This window comes from Psammomys obesus, unplaced genomic scaffold, assembly GCF_907164565.1.
Source record: "Psammomys obesus unplaced genomic scaffold, mPsaObe1.curated_primary_1811, whole genome shotgun sequence".
Classification (NCBI taxonomy): Eukaryota; Metazoa; Chordata; class Mammalia; order Rodentia; family Muridae; genus Psammomys; species Psammomys obesus.
The window spans coordinates 6331205-6349388 of record NW_026592548.1 but is presented as its reverse complement, the minus strand read 5'-3'; the positions used below and the strand labels follow the sequence as shown (position 1 = coordinate 6349388).

Here is an 18184-nt window from a genome sequence, read left to right as displayed (position 1 = left end):
ATGAGCAGAGGGAAGCCTAGTGGTTCCATAAGCAGAAAACTCTGGATGTGGTAGGGAGACACTGGACTGTGCGTGAGAGTTGAAACAGGCTTAGGTCAGTGGAAGCACACCAAGAAGGAATGGGGAAGATGGCCTTGGGAACCTTTGGTGCTTGAGTAAGAACTGGAATTGCAGGTTGGCATGAAATTCTGACATACAGAAAGTAAGGTGGCTGTGAGGCTTCAGTTGTGAGAGAAAATGATGTCATTGTGTCCCAATGGTGTCTGACTGCAGAAGGATGCGGGCCAGGCAGAGAGTGCTCCGGGAGCCCAATTAAGAGACCATGGCAATAGTTTGAAGAGAAGATAAGAGAACCTAGATGCACTCCAGGCAACAGGACCAGAAAGTGAGAGGTAGATGAAAGTCAGATCAGAGAGAGGGAGGCAAGAGGACTTGCCAATTGAATATAAAAGATGCTGAGAAATGGGAAATCAAAGGAAACACCCAATATTTTGTGACTGTGCGCATGTACCACATTCACAGCTTAGAGAGACAAGGGAGGGGAGATACATGTATGTACATGCGTAACTGGGATCCAATTCTTATGATGTTTGGAAAAATTAGGTATAAAAGAGCAAAGTACCTTTATAATTTAACTTGAAAATTCTTTTATCTCAGGGATACCCAATCTGAATAATGTTTTTGTAGGCTTTCTGGTGAACGGGATATGAGCAGCCTTGGTTTGGGGAAAAAAAAAAAAGACTTTGATTGGAAAGAAGTAGTGAAGACATTTGGGCCCATTTCTCCATTAATATTTGTTCCGGGACCCCATGGGATGCAACCCAGTTCTTAGTTCATGCAGGGACTCTTCACACGTTTTGTGATACAAGAATGAGCCCACCTGAGGGACAGGTGCCCCAGGGCTGCCCTGCAGCTCCAATACGTTTTGGAATAACTTTCAGACAGAAATTCTACTAACCACTTCTTTTAATATTTGTCTTGGGATTTTTTTTAATTATCAGATGAAATGCATGATTTGAAAGCTCCCCTCATTTCCTGCACAGCATTAGGGGTGTGGTTGCTCATCCTGAGCTCCAAAGGCAGGGACAAAGATAAACCTCAACAACCCGTGAAGACAGAAGCGCCAGCTGCACTCCCTGACTCCCACAGTCACTCCTAAGCTGTAGCTTACATTCCTTCCCCAAAATCTTCCCAGTAATTTCCTAAACACTGCTTTTTTTTTCTGGAAAGAATATGAGGAAATCGATAGAAGTAAATAAATACAAAAAGAGTAGGTAATTATGGCAGATAATTGTGATGACCTGAAAGTACATACATGAGCACACACGGAGACACACAATACACATAGAGACACAAAGAGACAGAAGTACACACATATTCAAGCACACATGTAAACTCAAAAATACACAAAAAAAACACACAGACACATTCCTCACCTGTGCTAAAATATGAGTCTATCCAGATGACTCCCATTGAAAATTCTCATACAACTTTTAATCTTATAAAATGTATTTTTTTTTCAAAACAATAACCCCCTGTACAGCCAAGCTTAAAGTTCTCCTGCCTGAGTGCTGAGATTACAGGCCTTTCCATGTATACTTAGATTTTGTTTTACTTAATAATAGAGTCATAATTAAGTTTCAAATAAAGCTGCAGTAGTGTTGCTCATTTTAAGGATGCAACTCTAACTTTTAAGTGATTAAAAACTGAACACAATGGAAATAGGGAACTCTTTATTTTTAATACCTTGACTGTTGAATGTCATGGCTCAGTGGTTAAGAACACTGGTTGCTCTTTCAGAGGACCAGGCTTTTAGTCTCAGCACCCACATGTCAGCTCACAATTTATAACTCCAGGTCCAGGGGATCCAACACCCTTTTCTGGCCTCCATGAGCACCAGGTACACAAGTAATGCACAGACATACACACAAGCAAAATAGCTATATACATTAAATAAACATCTTTTTTTTTTTTTCTTCAGAAAAAAGAGGGGTGTTTTTGCTGTTCTGTTGGTTGGCTTATAATCCTGATTTAGAAAATTAGTGAGTTTCTGAACCACATTCTCCTTAAGTCTTATCTGACAGTATCTGTTTTGCACGATTCTGGAAAGATTAGCGTTTGGAAGCATTTTTAGCAGCTTGTGTCAGTACTAGAATGCCCATAGCTTTGCTCCTCAGAGAAAGTTAATAAAGGCTCTGTTTTGCAGACTATCAAAGCAGATGCTAAGACTTATGGTCAACTGTTGGGCAGAGTGCAGGGAATCTTATGAAAGAAGTGGGAAAGAGTAAGATCTGGAGAGGAGCTCCACAAGGAGAGCAACAGAACCAAAAAATCTGAGCACAGGGTCTTCCCAGAGACTCATACTCCAACCAAGTACCAGGCATGGAGATAACCTAGGACCCTTGCACAGATGTAGCCCATGGCAATTCAGTGTCCAAGTGGGTTCCATAGTAATGGGAACAGGGACTGCTTCTAACATGAACTGATTGGCCTGCTCTTTGATCACCTCCCCCTGAGGGGGGAGCAGCTTTACCAGGCCACAGAAGAAGACAATACAACCACTCTGTTACTTACATTTCTTTTATCTTTTTCTCTCTACTCCACCCCAATCCCTTCCAACACCCCAGGTAGGAGATAGAAAGGGTTAGTAAGAGAGGGGGCGCAGTTCTCTTAGCTGCTTCCTGCTGGTCAGGGTCATTGGGTTCCTTGGAGCCAGTCCAGTCTTCATTTCAGGAGATTCCACCTCTTGTCTCACAACAGCAAGTAGGATCAGCAAGGGGGAAGCAGGAGCAGCCTTGTTCTTTCTCTCATCTCCATACTCTCTGTGCTCTGGTCCTCTGGCATTTGAATGATGCCAAAAAATGGCACCCCACATTGGGTGCCAAGTGTTGTTATAAACAACAATGAAAATCCCAACCATTCTATTTCACCAGTAAAGAGTCAGGAGCCAGATGTTAGGGTGAACTAGCAAGGCTTCGGCCTTGGGGTTTTTGATTTTTTCCTCCTGGCCTGTCAGTTTTACTAGTGAGCCTTTTGGGTTTTTTCCATCCAGACCTGATTTGAAAAGAAAAAAAAAATCTGCTTTATTTTGGAGTGTGATAATCTCTAAGAATGTTTCACAAGTGAACCCCTCACTCCCCCAGTTCCACTTTGATTGTACAGATATGTCTCTCTGGCCTTTCAGAATTACTGGCTCCATGGAGCTTATAGTTATTACCTTTCTTTCTCTACTTTTTTGTGTAGTTGGATGAGTCACTCAGGATGCTTTTTAATTCTTCATTCCTTTTGTCTTCAGGAGTTGTACGGACGTTCTGTGCTGTATGATCTTCATGCTGTTTGTTATTGGTTACGTTCTGTTAGGACTCACAGGTAAGTAACCCCAACTATAGACAATATTTACCATTTTCTACTGAGTTGAGCAAGCCAGTGTCTCATTTTAAACACGAGCACTTTTCTCCTTGACCATTATCTTCTGCGGACTTTTTTGGTAGCAGATACAAGATGAACACAAAACAAATACAAGCCAAATACAAGCTCAGTTACTTAGGTAAGACAGCAGCAAAGATGGAAGGAAAGGCTTCTTGTTTCTTCTTTAATAATTTAATAATTTCTACATTTTAATTCTATTAAATTGTATCAATGCTGTTGTCTGATATAAGAATTAGGAGCTAGATTTGTTTAGGCAATCTACAAACTTGTTTATTCAAAAGCAAGCCAGAGAGAAGAGACAGTGATTCTGTATTTCATTGGGTAATTCATTGTTTAAATTGAATCCCATCCTCTTTGCCTACCAAGGAAGAGGCACTGTTTTTTTGCTGCTAGGTTAAAAATTCTTATAGAACATGAAAACAAAGAAGACAAACACACAAGATTATTTTAAAGAAAGCAGCACAAAAACAAAACAAAGAAAACATTATATACTTTTTCTTAAAGCGTTTTACAATTGTAGTCCATATACTAGACAGTTCCACCAAGAGGTATAGACTCTGTCTTCTGGTTATTGACTTAAGAAAATTTAATTTGTCATTGTTAGGGTAAGAGCCAAGGAAAACAGATATTAGCTTCTAGCACCAATAATTCTTGACATGTGGTTAACGTGGAAAGAGACTTGCTCAATATCACAGAGCAGTGTAAACCCTTTTGGTCTTCACTTGTAGCCTTTGGTAAGAGAAGTGTGCTGAGGATGGTAATGAAAAGTAACTCCCTCAAGTTAATCTCCATAGCACCATGCAAATACACAGAATTGGAAAATTCAAAATTAAGAACAGGAAAATAGGGAGAAGGCATTAACACAAGAATGAATATGTTCTTAGAAGGCTCACAAGACATCCCTCTTGTTCCTAGGTATTTTAACTTTGGAACTTCTAAGCATTAGTACAGATTGAGTATGACCTATAGGTTGAATATTATAAAATATTTTATATGCAATTGGTAAATGAATCTGTCTAACTTCAGGACACATTTTTCTAGTCTACATAAATACTTGGTTATTTTTACTTACTGTCATAGAATTGAAATATGTTGCATTAGAGGAGGAGGTTTTGGAGCCAGGAGGTCTGGGTTCTTACACTCTTCTGTGAGATAGAGACAACTCTTTAATCAGTTTACTCATTGGGGAGGACAGAAACTCGCTGATTCTCCAGGCCAGCTGTGAGGGATAAGCAGCAATGCCTGACCACAGCAGTGATGCTGGGGAGAGTACTAGACAGTGCATACGTGATTTAGATGTTATAAACTGCAGTGAATTTGTTTTAAATGTGATTTGCAGTGTTGTTTCTATTGCAACCCATATTTGGGTTATTAAAGTTGGAGTACACAAAGGGTTCCTGCTATGAGCAAAACCTTTTCGTGCAAGGTCTAACTCCACAGCAGGCTGACTCTCTCTGTAAGAAACATTCTGTGTTCTTACAGGGAGCTTCCAAAGCCACCTCTGTCCTTCACAGGCTCTGCAGAGGAGTGTCCATCATAGTCCTCTGTGGAGCAAAACAAGAATTCCACCATTTTGTTCAAGATCTCCATTTCTCACAAATTAATCCTGATGCCACTGCAAGCATCAAATACTCAAAAAGATCACTAAATAGTCACATACTTTATCTCTCAACTCTATGTGGCTTTGTTGGTTTGATTTAAAAATATGAACTTAATCACTGCTATATTTAATGCTGCCCTGTAAGGAGGCTGAGAGGATACAGTTGGCAGGGGTGACTGGAAGTGTTAAGAACGGTCCTTCAGGCGAGAGTGGGGGCTTCTCTTGAGAGGTCACTTTTGCTGTGGTGGTGTTGGAAGCACCGTGGTGTATGGCTGTCTCTGTTAGATCAGGGCCCTCACAGATTTGCCTCTAGCTGTGAGAATTTCATGAGTGCCATGTTGATTAGTGATTTCCTGATGCTGCAATAAAACATTACAGTCAAGGAAACATACAGAGGAGTTTATTTTGGCTTATGGTTCCCGAGTGAAAGGGGGTCCACAGCAGAAGTGAGGCATGGTACCAGGAAGCTGAGAGGACACAGCTCTTCACAGAAGCCCTATTCAGAGAGAAAACTGGAAGTGACATGAGGTTTTCATTTCTCAAGGTCCTCCCCCAGTGACATGCTTCTTCCAGCCATGATGCACCTCCCAAACCTCCCCAAACAGCACCCTCCTCTTGGGACTTCAAATACTGAAGCCTAGGGGAGCATTTCTCACTCAAACCATCATACCACAGAAGAGCCATTTCTGTTTTTCACAAAACAGTCAGCAGGAAAGACGCTGTTCTTTGTGCTTAGTGTGGCTGTGGCCAGCAATGGTAACACTCACGTGTGAGAAAGGCACTCAAAGCTCAGCTGAGGAAGGGAGGAACCTCTGCTGACCGGGATGGATTGGAGTCTGGCTAAAAGGGGGCAAGCCTCCTTGAATGATCATGTGACCATTTATGATACTGGCCCTCTGCCCTCCTTCACTGGCTCTTGCTGTTCAGTTATTGTAGCAACTAGAAAAGAAAAGGAATTCTTGTTATGCAAATTATTCTATGTAACCCCTGGGCTAAATTGTACAAATGGAAATACAATTTTAACATTCAACAAATTTTCATCTCGTTTTCTGGTTAAACAGGTTAGTCCAGTATTACATTTACTTAGGAGGTTACCCAGGTTGGAAGCCTCTGAAGTCCCTTTTGTTTTTTATATTTTCCTGCACTAATTGCCCTTACCAGCTGATAAGATGGGAAGGAAAGAAGGCCATTCATGCATGCAGGCCCCAAACTCTCCTCCTTCTCTGAGTTAGAGTCCACATATTAGCGAAATCAAGTGACTCTGTTCCCTTTACCTGTGCCCGGCATGCCACGTAGCATAACACCTCTGAGTTTACCTTTGTTGTCACAAACAGCGGGATTTCCTTCTTTTAATGATAGTTTATAAGGACAGACAGTGTGTGCATGTACATTCTCTCCTTGCTCCTTCTTCTGTAGATGGATTCTCAGATGGTTTGCATGACTTGGAGATTGTGCTAACACTGCAATCAACATGGGAACACATACTGTTCTTTATTTGTTCTCAGATGTGTCCCCAGAAGGAGGATTGCTGGAAACTTTCATTTCAGTGTCTTGAACAACCTATTTTTCATGATAATTGAGCTCATTTACATTCCCACCTACAAGACTCAAGGGGCCCCTTTCCCACACTCTCCTTAACACTTGTCACTTCTGCACTCCACCAGGTTTCCTGAGCTTCTGTCCTAGGAGTAGGTATACTGAAATATCCACTGGTAGAGGGAGCTGGCCACGCGGACCACCTCCTGCTTCCTGCTGACTTTTAAACCACAGTGGACCCATGTCAAGTCATGGCTAAGAAACATTGTTTTACCAAAAGTAACATAATTTATTCAATTAAGAAGCACATTTAAAAAATTATTTCCATCATTTTGAGAATGGTTGTATCACCTTTTTGTTAATGAGAAGTGTATTGTACTCCAGAAGATGACACAGGCCAGTGTTAAATGTCCTTTTGCTTTCTTTCCGAATGCAGACACGTCCACTAAAGCACACTAAAACATAGTCACACTTGTTTCAGAAGTCTTCAGTTTAAAAAGGAAATGTTTGGTCTGACTGAGATTTGAGCTGGTCTTTAGTACTGAGTGAGTCTGACCTTTGCTGGGTTTTCCTGTGCACATCCGTGCTTTCCAGACTTTTTGAAGTGTTGGCAGCATACGAGGGACTGGCTTGCACTCAAGGACATGACCCTAAATTCACCACTGGGTGAAAGAGGCCTCCTGTGAAATAACAAACATTGTTCTAACCCAGGCACTGGAGACAGGGCTGCGTCCCAGGGCATTCTATACCAGCGTTGTCACCAACACGAATCTTCAGATACGGCTTCATGTGTCCTATTATCTGCTTCATTGCATTTGTAAATTGCTTGTGTCAGAAAGCCATAAGCACAATTTGGCAGGCCTGTTCCTCACACATTAAAACAGTTGAGGGGCCTTTAAGGGGTACATGCTGGTGATTGGAGAGCCAACATCCCCATCCACCAGGTGCTTAAAGAATGCCTTAGCTGCCCCTAACAGACTAAGTGTCAGGGTAAGCAATCAGGTCTGATCATTTCCGCCCTGGCACAGGATTTTGCGATGCCTGCTACTTCTCCACTCAACCCAAGAGCACAACTGAAGCGTGCTTGGAAACATCGGAAAAGGAGGGGGGAAGCTAGCTAGGGCCTCGCATTCTCCTCAACGTTCAGGGATGGACAGCTCCCTGGGATGAATGATAGGATCATTGCCCAAATAAGGCTGTCACCTGTCCCTTGCCAACTTTTGCCATTCTCTGTGAGCTACCTCAGCAGAATATGCAAATGTGCAGCTTATCTCCATCCCCTCTCTCTCCTTCTCCCCTCTTTCTTTCTTTCTCTCTCTCATCTACACACACACATCATATAAGTATGCCTCAGGTGGCGCTGACATGGTTCTTTAAAGTTATTTCTAGGAGCTGGTGAGTGCTGCCATGAGTTAGGTGATCATTGTGTACACGTAAGGGCGGAAATCCTTTCCCCAGAACCCACTTAAAAAGCTGGGTGTGTGATGTACACCTGAAACCCCAGACAGGGATGCCGGGACAGATGGATCTGTGGAGCTCACTGGTCAGTCAGCTTAGCAGAATCGCTGAGCTCCAAATGAAAGAGATCCCATCTCAAAAAAAAAAGTGGAAAGCACCTGAGGAATAACAAGGAAGGTTGATTTCCAGCCTCCCATGCGTGAGCATGTGCACGAACACACACACACACACACACACACACACACACACACACACACACTTACTTCTAAAACAGTGGGCTAATGAAGGGAACAAAATGTCTGATTGAAGTGTGTTTAAGTTGCTCTGCAAACTGCTTTTGGTGTCATTCACCTTCATAACCCAGACAGTCAGTTTAATTCTGGAGTCTACATTCTTACCCGCTAAGATACAGCAACTTTTCATTCCTCAAGAAGTGTAATCAAGCAGAGGACAGGCCAGAGCCCCTTGACACTGTCTCTCACTCCTTCCCCTAGTTGTTTCTACAGTGTTATAGCCCAGATTGGTCTGATACTCTCCATGTAGCCCAGTTTAGCCTGATATTCACCATGTAGCCCAGGTTAGCTTGATACTCACCATGTTGCCCAGGTTTTGTAGTCCAGGGTGGCTTCAAGCCCAAGTTCTGGGAATACCCATTCCTAAAGCCCTGGGAATCCCAAGCGCATTAGCCCCTCACCTGTGCTTTTCCACGGGACTGGTATCCTTGGGTGGCATTCCCTAGGGCTGAAGGAACAAATGCCACAGTGTCTTTTATGACCTGCTCTTAAAAGCCACAAAGCAGTACTTCACATTCTGCTTCCTGAAGCAAGTCTCAAGTCCATTTCACATTCAGAGTGTAGGGCACCTCTCAGAGGAGAGATTCTGACTTTAGATGTCCTCCCTCTGCCTCCTGCTTCACAAGTGAACTTCTGTGTGACAGTATTTGTATCGTTGGATTATTGATTAGTTCCTATTTATCATTACATGGGCGCCTTATGCCCATTTTAAAGTATAACATTTTATTAATTATTGAGAATTTCGTAAACATATTTTTATCATATTCACCCTGACTCTTTCTTCTGACTCTTCTCAGGACCACCCCTCGTCCCCTCCCAACTTCAAGTCTATTAGAAAAGAAATAACTCCAAGTCCAATTTGTGTTCTTCAGATGCTCATGAGTATGAGGCCATCCGCTGGAGTGCAGTGGGTATACCACAGGCCCGACCCTTAAAGAAAACTGCTTCTTCCCCCTTTGGCCCACATTAACTGCATATTAACTTTGGGACAAACTGTTATTTTCTTAGTGACTGTTATTGCCAGATTTTGAACGGGAATTGTTATAAAGTATGTAACAGCAGTGTGCTTGGTACCACAGACTTCTGGGTGACTTCTTAGATCAATGATGTAACAACACTCATCACCTTTTCCCCGAAGTCCACATTTGTGAAGATATCTTCTAGACCAGATCTGACAGAGAAACATCTTGAATGACATATATAATCTCCAGTTTTCCACATTTGAGTGTTTTCTACAAAAATAAAACAAACAAAACAAAAACCAACAACAACAAAAAGAGAAGCAAACAAAAGCCCTAGAAATTAGTGAATTTATTTTAGTGAGTTAATAATGTATTTTAAGTATCATTTCAAATGCAACCAGTATAAAATACTGAGAGCTTCTTTTATTTTCCATACTGTTTAAAGTATGCATTGGTGAGGATGTGACTCGCCAATAGGATGCTTGCCCAGGCTCAATTTCTTGCACTACGTAGACTCGGCCTGGTGTTTCACATCTACAAGCCCAGCACTCGGGTAGAAATGGAGAAACAGACACTCAGAATCACCCTTGACTACATCCATAGTCATCCGATCACATGATACCCTGTCTTCAAATATAAAAAGCACCAGCCATGTATTTTCCACTCACAACCTGTGCCTGGTCTAACAATCTGTAGGTCTTAGTGGACATGTGACTTCTCCAACAGACACTCCTGACTTTCTGAACATCATCAAATGTGGCTTCTGCTGGTGCACACCTCTTTTCCTTTTCTTTCTGGCAGCTTAGAGCACAAAGTCTCTGTGTTCCAGCTCAAATGCACCCATCTGTGGCCTGGCTTCATCGCCAGAGCTGAGTTGGGAAGACAGGAGCTGCTTAGTTAGCACAGCCACGGCTCAGCAGCAGAGGTGGAGAGCAGAGCTCCTTCCTGGCCCCTATTACCTTATCTCCTTCTCTCACTGCTGCATGCTTGAGGCTCCTGCTCTGTCTCCCGTCCTGACCTCTCTACAAGAACAAGGTCTTTTCTCCAAATGACCAAAGCTTTCGGATTGCCTGTGTCAGTTCCTTTCTTACATGGCAGGTCTATCATTGTCCTAAGCCATTGCTGATCCCCAGGGTGGCGGTTACCCTCTTCATCACTGTGACAAATACTCGAGAGAGTTTGAAACAGGAAAGTCCATGCTCGCCTGGCTTCATTGATAGGCCCAAGGTGAGGCTGGACATCAAGGTGGGAACACTGCATGCTCTCCTCAGGGTGGAAGGGAAGCAGGGAGAAGATGAGAGGACCAGGGACAAGGCAGAGCCCACTGAGAACACTTTTCCAGTGACCCGCTTTCTTCACATTTGCCTTCCTGCCCGAAGTTCCTCCCTTCTTTCAACATTGCTGTCCAATGACAGCTTTATCAGCGGGTCAGCCCACTGACTTCAGAGACCTCAAGAGCCGCTCACCTTCCAGGGTCCTCAGCTCTGAACATCTGTACAGGGACACAAGAACCTTTGGAGGAGAAGCTTCATTTCCCAGCCACGGTTCTTACTGTTAACCAGGTCTGTCTGGGAGTGATAAGTATCATCTTTGCACAATTTGGAATCAGCTTTGAAGAGTCTGGGCGGGGAACTGTGTGGGTCTGGGACAGATCATTTACCTCAACTGATGTGAGAAGAACCAGCCTTAAAGTGGGCAGGACCATCACCCACTCAGGGTGTTCTGAGCTCTGTCTGCGAGGAGACATTGAGCTGGGCACAAGCAAGCAAGCAATGTTGACTTCTCTCTGCTGGTGACTCTGGATGTGATGTGAGCAGCCAGCCAGTTCCTGCCTCGACTTCTCTGCAGCGACTGCATGGAACTGTGAGCTAAAGCAAACCTTTCTCCCCAGCAGAAATGAAACCAAAACAAGCTTTCTCCTCGTCTATTCTTAGCAGGAGGTGTCATTATTTAATTTGTTGAAACTTCTTAATTAAGGAATATTTTTAATATTATGTCTAAATTTTTTTATTATGGAAGTATTTTCAATTTATTTAATCTCTTTTGACTTCCTTGCCATGATAGTCTGCTGGGTAAAACCTCATGAAGCACCATTAAGCTCTGGTTACGTCACTGAAAAGATGTATAACTTAAAAGATTTGTAACTTTGGGAAATAAGCTATAACATAAAACTTAGATTAAAGAATGACAGCCTCTCAGAGTTACTGTGAGACGCATGAGTTACATAGGGTCCTTAGTATAGCAGAGACCCCTTCATCCATCACCAGCAGACAATAGATTCTGTTATAGATATACATACAGATAAATACATATGACATATAGATATATGCCTAACATACATATAGGTATACATGCAGATAAATACATATGCTATCTAGATATATACTTACACATACATACAGATGTACATGCAGATAAATACATATGCTATCTAGATATATACTTATACATACATACAGATGTACATGCAGATCAAGCTTTTATTATCACACAGTCCCTTTGGTTGCCATCCCTGCCCACTCTCAATGCCACGTTGAAATCCTAATCATATTTCAAAAAGTCTCTCAGGTCTAATGTCTCCACTGAGCCCTCTGTAAACTTTGTTCTCCCCTTTCCACTCTCTTTCAGAACTCCGGTGTGCATTTATCCCAGAGATGGCCTCTGACTCCCACATACGGCCGTCACCTAGTAGAGTCCTTAATTAGTTATTGATGATGTAAAAGGAAAAAGAAATCATGCTCAGGACAGCTACTACTGAAGGGAGGCCACACTTCCCCTCAACCCACTGGCATGTGTTCACAGTTTACAGTGTGCGGGGAGCAAGTACAATGGCTCTCCATGCATGTCCAGGGGGTCACAGAAGTTCTTGGGTGACCACAGCTGCCTTCTACCATGTCCTGCTGGTACTGTCTCCTTTGTTGTCTTAAATATTTCCTGGATCGAGAGCACCATTGCAGCTGTGGAAGCTTCTAAGCGACCCCAGAAACAACACATGCATCAAAGTCCAGTGTCAGTTCTTGTTTTTGGAGACATTGAAGAACGAGCTAATGTTACTGAATCCACAGTGGGTTCTGAGGGCTCACAGTGGTCCACCTTCATTATCTTCCCTTGCAGTCTCAATAGTCTGTGCATTTTGAGACCATTAGGTTTGTGTTTTAGTGGCTAGTTAGAAAGTTGAGGCTCAAAATAAGTGAACAAATTGATCTGGGTAATAGATAATAAATAGATACTTAAGCATGGGGGTGAGTCTCCGGCCCCACTCCTTACTGGAGAGCTTTTGGCCATCTGCAATTACTGGGGAAGAGAGAATCCTTTTTTTAAAGGGTGTGACAACTTGTTGCCTGTACTCCAGAGAATGTCTCTACACCACAAACGGATGAGCAAGGCTAACTGGACAAAGAGAAATATGTTAGGTGATATGGGGAGAGCTGGAGGGGAAGCTGGGTGGGTGCGATCACGTTGCTTTATGTATATTTAATGTGTCTTTACTCTCAAGAGTAAAGAAAATTATGTAAAAAGGAATCATATACCTAATTCACAGTTAATAATTATTTAGGGAAAAGGATAAAACATTTTAGGGTAAAACTAAAAGAGATACTAAGACATAGAGCTGGAAAAAATGGATCTCTCTTTTAGGCTTAGCCAGCATGTGACAAACTGAGGCATAGAAACAGTGCATTAAGGGTCCAGCTGAGCACTGAGCACTTGAACATAATTTATACAGCTATTTATAGTTCACTTTCTTTATTCTGAAAAAATAAGGACAGGAAGACATGCTGGCAGATAGCTACCCTGATCTCACAAGATAGTATTTGAAGATGGAAGCTGATTTGTTGTTTGTAGACAAAGGAAACCTTCCTGGTACTTAGACACTGCACAGAAAAGCTTGGACTGATGAGGAAAATACTGACAAAAAAAATATTCTTCCTTATTCCAAATTCTCATTCAGAAAATTGATTTCCTTTTATCATCTCAAGCCACACCAGCCACATGCATAAGGGTGATTGAATTATAAGGAGAACTGTCAGATCCAATAAGAGTGGGTAAGGAGAAGGCCGAGCCATGTTACCAGAAGCAAAGGAAAAAGATGTGTTTTCATTCGCAGCCTAGACTTTTAAAAACTGCATTGTTCAAAGTTGAAGAGGTAGAAAATCCAGTTGGAATTAACAAGCATTAGCTAATTTAATACTACTTACTAAAGGTTTGTAGTCTAGCTGTCAGACCAAGTTTATAATCCACGTGAAAACAAACACAAAAGGTGATGAGTTTGTATGAAGCAGAGCCCAGCACCTTTACAGAAAATACAACCAAGCCCTTATTATACTCAAGTCGGGGCGCCTGTGTTTGTACTGACACTGGACAGATTCTCGGCAGTGTTTACTATGGGATGCCTCTGCCGAGCCCTTGTTCGTCTTTTGAAAGTCCTATGAAATCAGAGAACTAGTCGGTTCACTCTGTTGAATTTTTCAGTATTTTTCACTTCTGTTTACCCCCAAAGCATTACATCATGCTGCTTGGTGTAAATTTATCTGCTCTGGGATGAAGTCATTTCTGCTTGAGCTTTAGAAAAGGCATCTTCCTTTCCAAGTGAGCTTTTGTCTGTGCCCTCTCCTCCTCATTTTAATAACTGTCATTTTCTAAGTACATTACCTCATGTTTTGGCTGCAACCCAGATGATCTGGAGGGAAGACAAACATGCTTTCAGACCAATTCATCCATATTTTACTTTACTTTTCATTAAGAAATTACTCTTTGAAGAAAATCAATAATGTTCTATGACTGAGGGGAAGGGTGAGCGTTGCTGTGCCAATTCCAATCTCTCAAATCAGACTTCCTCCAGCCAGATGTTGCTGATGGAGAATTGTCCTTTCTTGTTCCTGCAGCTTGGGCACATGGTGACCCCAGGAGAGTGGCCTACCCAACAGACAGCAAGGGACAGTTTTGTGGTCAGAAGGGAACCCCCAATGAGTGAGTATGGCCAGCTGTGGTTTGCATGGTGTTACTGTCCAAGCCGGAACAAACACATGGGCCCCACGGGACCTCGAAGCAGGGCTGAGCCTCATTCAGGAGGCTTCACCTGTCTCCTCTTACAGAAAGCTGTAAGCGGTTTAGAGGATTCAGACTCTGCATCTCCACTCTGTTCCACAAGAATAAAATTGTAAAGCAAGGGTGGGACCAGGGAGTGGCTGGCAGCCATATTTAGCACATGCCTTTTGGACTGGGCTATTGTAGGAAGGTACTGAACAGTGGCTGAACGGTCTGCACCACTGTCGGGCTATCTGCCATAACATTTACTGACAATCATTCTGTCTTTTGTAGTGTGCCTAGGGCTTCAATGATCTTGACATCTGTGGACAGTGCCTGACAGCAGAAAAAAAAATATATCCAATGTTGATCAGAGCAGACATGTCTGGTTTTGAAAGCAAGCTTTCTGTTTATTTACCTAAAATCAAGTAGACACACACAACCATGGCTCACATTTTTAGAAAACTTTTACCTCTTTCTCTGGCGCTTTCTCAGACAACTAGAAATAGCACTTCCTCAAGATCCAACTATACCACTCCTAGGCATATATCCAAAAGATTCTCAAGTACACAATAAGGACATTTGCTCAACCATGTTTGTAGCAGCCTTATTTGTAATAGCCAGAAGCTGGAAACAGCCCAGATGCCCTCAACTGAAGAATGCTTGCACAAATTGTGGTATATCTACACAATGGAATATTACTCAGTAATAAAAAACAAGGAAATCATGAAATTTGCAGGTAAATGGTGGGAACTGGAAAGGATCATCCTGAGTGAGCTGTCCCAGCAACAGAGGGATGCACACAGTATATACTCACTCATATAGACATATAATATAAGATAACCCTACTAAAATCTGTACACCTAAAGAAACTAATCAAGAGGGAGGACTCTTGATAAAATGCTCAATTCCTATCCAGAAAGGCAAAGAAGCTGGATATCAGAAGAAGGAGAAAAGAGGGAACAAGTCAGGAGCCTGACACAGAGGACCTCTGAAAAGCTCTGTCCTGCAGACTATCAATGTAGATACTGAGACTTATGGGCAACCTTTGGGCAGAGTGCAGGGAATCTTAGGAAAGAAGTGGGAAACAATAAGATCTGGAGAGGACAGGAACTCCACAAGTAGAGCAACAGAACCAAAAAAATCTGAGCATAGGGGTCTTTCCTGAGACTGATACTCCAACCATGGACTATGCATGGAGATAACTTAAGACCCCTGCACAGATGTATCCCATGGCAGTTCAATATCCAAGTGGGTTCCATTGTAATAGGAACAGGGACTGTCTCTGACATGAACTGATTGGCCTGCTCTTTAATTACCTCCCCCTGAGGGGGAAGCAGCATTACCAGGCCACAGAAGAAGACAATGCAGCCACTCCTGATGAGACCTAAGTGATTAGGATCAGAAGGAAGGAAAAGAAGTCCTCCCCTATCAGTGGACTTGGGGAGGGGCATGCATGCAGAGGGTGGAGGAAGGGAAGGGACGGGAGGAGGGAGGGAACCACAGGAGGGAAACAAAGGGAATAAAGTGTAATTAATAAAGAAAAAAAAGACAGGTGTTCAGCAAGAGCTGAAGAGCCCATGGGGTAGAGGGGCTGCAGAGAATACATAAAACCCAGAGGTATAAAGGGCAGAGAGGGAAGTCATAGCAAGGCAGATTCGGGGAAAGGTTCTCCTCCAAGAGGCCTCTGTGCAACACAGGCATGAACTAAATGTGAATTCAGAATGTAGTTATATTTTAACCTTAGAAAACTAAAACAAAACAAGCAACTAAACAAACAAAAACCCTAAGACATTTACACTGTGGTGGCAAAGAACAAATCAGGTGCTAAAAATAGATAGATAGATAGATAGATAGATAGATAGATAGATAGATAGATAGACAAAAGAAAAAAAACCACATAAATCTCCAACTCCTCAGTTCCTTTGAAACAGGCTGTCTTTAACAGGTGTGACAGCAGTACAGGCCTGAGCCCGGGGCCAACTTACATCAGACTAAGAGGCGCCCTGAGGAGGCACCTCCAATTGCAGTATATGAAAACTGTCTAGAGGCAATTCTTGCCTAACAACCAGACTATTCATGCAAAGGTCTGATAAAATGAACTTGAAATGGAGCAGATTTCAACAGCATGTGAATGGCAGTCCTGGTTCCTCCATTTGATAAAATTGAAAGGGCACATTGAGGAAAGTGCTCATGGCTGCACTAGCCATTTCTAGTCACATTTCCTTTTAGTTGCGTTTGTGTTGATCCTGAGAATATTATTTGCTTGTGCTTCCATAGTCCTTGTCACAATTTCCTTTTATATACTTAAATTTCCATCTTAGCAGGAACTTATATTTTGTATAAGTAGGATGAAGTACAAGTCAAACATTTTTTCCAACTTCAAAACCAATTATTTCAAAATACTTTGTTGGATAATAAGATTATATTTTCAATTCCCTACAAAAATTATTATATAATAAACTTACATTTTTTTTCTTTCTGAACCTTAAACCTATATCAATATATTTATACCTTCCAGTAGCTTTTAAATGTGTGTTTATTTGTGTGTTTGCATGTTTGCGTGTGTGTGTGCAAACATGTTCATATGGATACCATGATACCTATGAGAGCAGAAGATGTCATTGGATCCTATACTGGCCAGTTTTGTGTCAGCTTGCCACATGCTAGAGTCATCAGAGAGGAGCAGCCTCAGTTGAGAAAATCCCTCCGTAAGATCTAGCTGTAGGCAAGTCTGTAGGGAATTTTCTTAACTTGTGATTGACATAGGAGAGCCCAGGCCATTGTGGGTGGTGCTATTCCTGGGCTGTGGTCCTGCATTCTATAGAAAACCTACTGAGCAAGCCCTGAGGAGCAAGCCAGCAAGCAGCACCCTCCATGGCCTCTGCATCAGCTCCTTCCTCCAGGTCCCTGTCTTGCTTGAGTTCCTGTCCTGAAGTCCTTTGGTGATGAACTGACATGGGAGGGTGAGGTGGGTAACCCCTCTTCCCCTCAAATTGCTTTGATCATAGTGTTTCATCACAGTGACAGGAACTCTAGCTAAGACAGATCCCCTGGACCGTAACAAATGAGCACCAGTTTAAAATTTAACAGAAAGTTATTTTAAATTGTGCTTATAGTCTATGGTAATGAAAATACTTACAGAAAATCAACCTTTACTTAATATTAAATTTTGGGTAGGGGACCAAAGAAGTAGCAGAGTGTTTAAGAACTCTGGCTGATCTTCCAGAGGACCCAGGTTCAATTCCCAGCTGCCACATGGAGCCCTTTGGCTCCAGTTCCAGGAGATCCAACGCCCTCTTCTGGCCTCCACAGGCACTGCATGCACGTGATATACAGCTATGTACTGAGGCAAGACACCCTATGTGTAAAATATGGTAAACATGTCAAAAGAGCTTGATTAAATGGGCTATAATATGATTATATAATGAAATGTCATTAAATTTTCAAGTTACGGTGTACAGGTGTTTTGGGCATGGAAGTATGCCTGATATGCTATCAACTCCAGAAGTCAAGTTGGGCCAGAGAAATGGCTTAGTGGGCACTTGGGTCCACACTTGGCCTCCTGAGTTCAGGTCCTGTAACCCACATGGTGGACGGTGAGAGCTGGCTGACTCCTACCCTCCATGGCAGGGCCAAGGCCATGACGTAATTAGTAGAGTGCCTGCTGTGTGGGCATGTGGGTCTGAGCTCAGTCTATCGGCACATGTTAAAAAGGCTGGTCTCAGGGCCAGGCTCGTGATCCAGCGCCGCAGTGTCGGGCCAGGCAGATCACCGGGCCTCACCAGCCAGCCTGCTTGGTGAGCTCCAGGCCAGTTAGAAACCCTGTCTACACACACACACACACACACACACACACACACACACACACACACACACAC

At 42.7% G+C, this 18184-nt stretch overlaps 1 protein-coding gene across 1 annotated transcript in view; it reads left to right on the top strand.

The window, feature by feature from the left end:
• Positions 1-18184, top strand: part of Slc44a5 (solute carrier family 44 member 5) — an 89644-nt gene that overhangs the window by 29251 nt on the left and 42209 nt on the right. Inside the window, exons 2-3 of the mRNA XM_055614311.1 lie at positions 3296-3369; positions 14162-14246. Of these exons, the coding sequence (XP_055470286.1) occupies positions 3296-3369; positions 14162-14246 (159 nt within the window). The remainder of the gene's footprint in view (positions 1-3295; positions 3370-14161; positions 14247-18184) is intronic.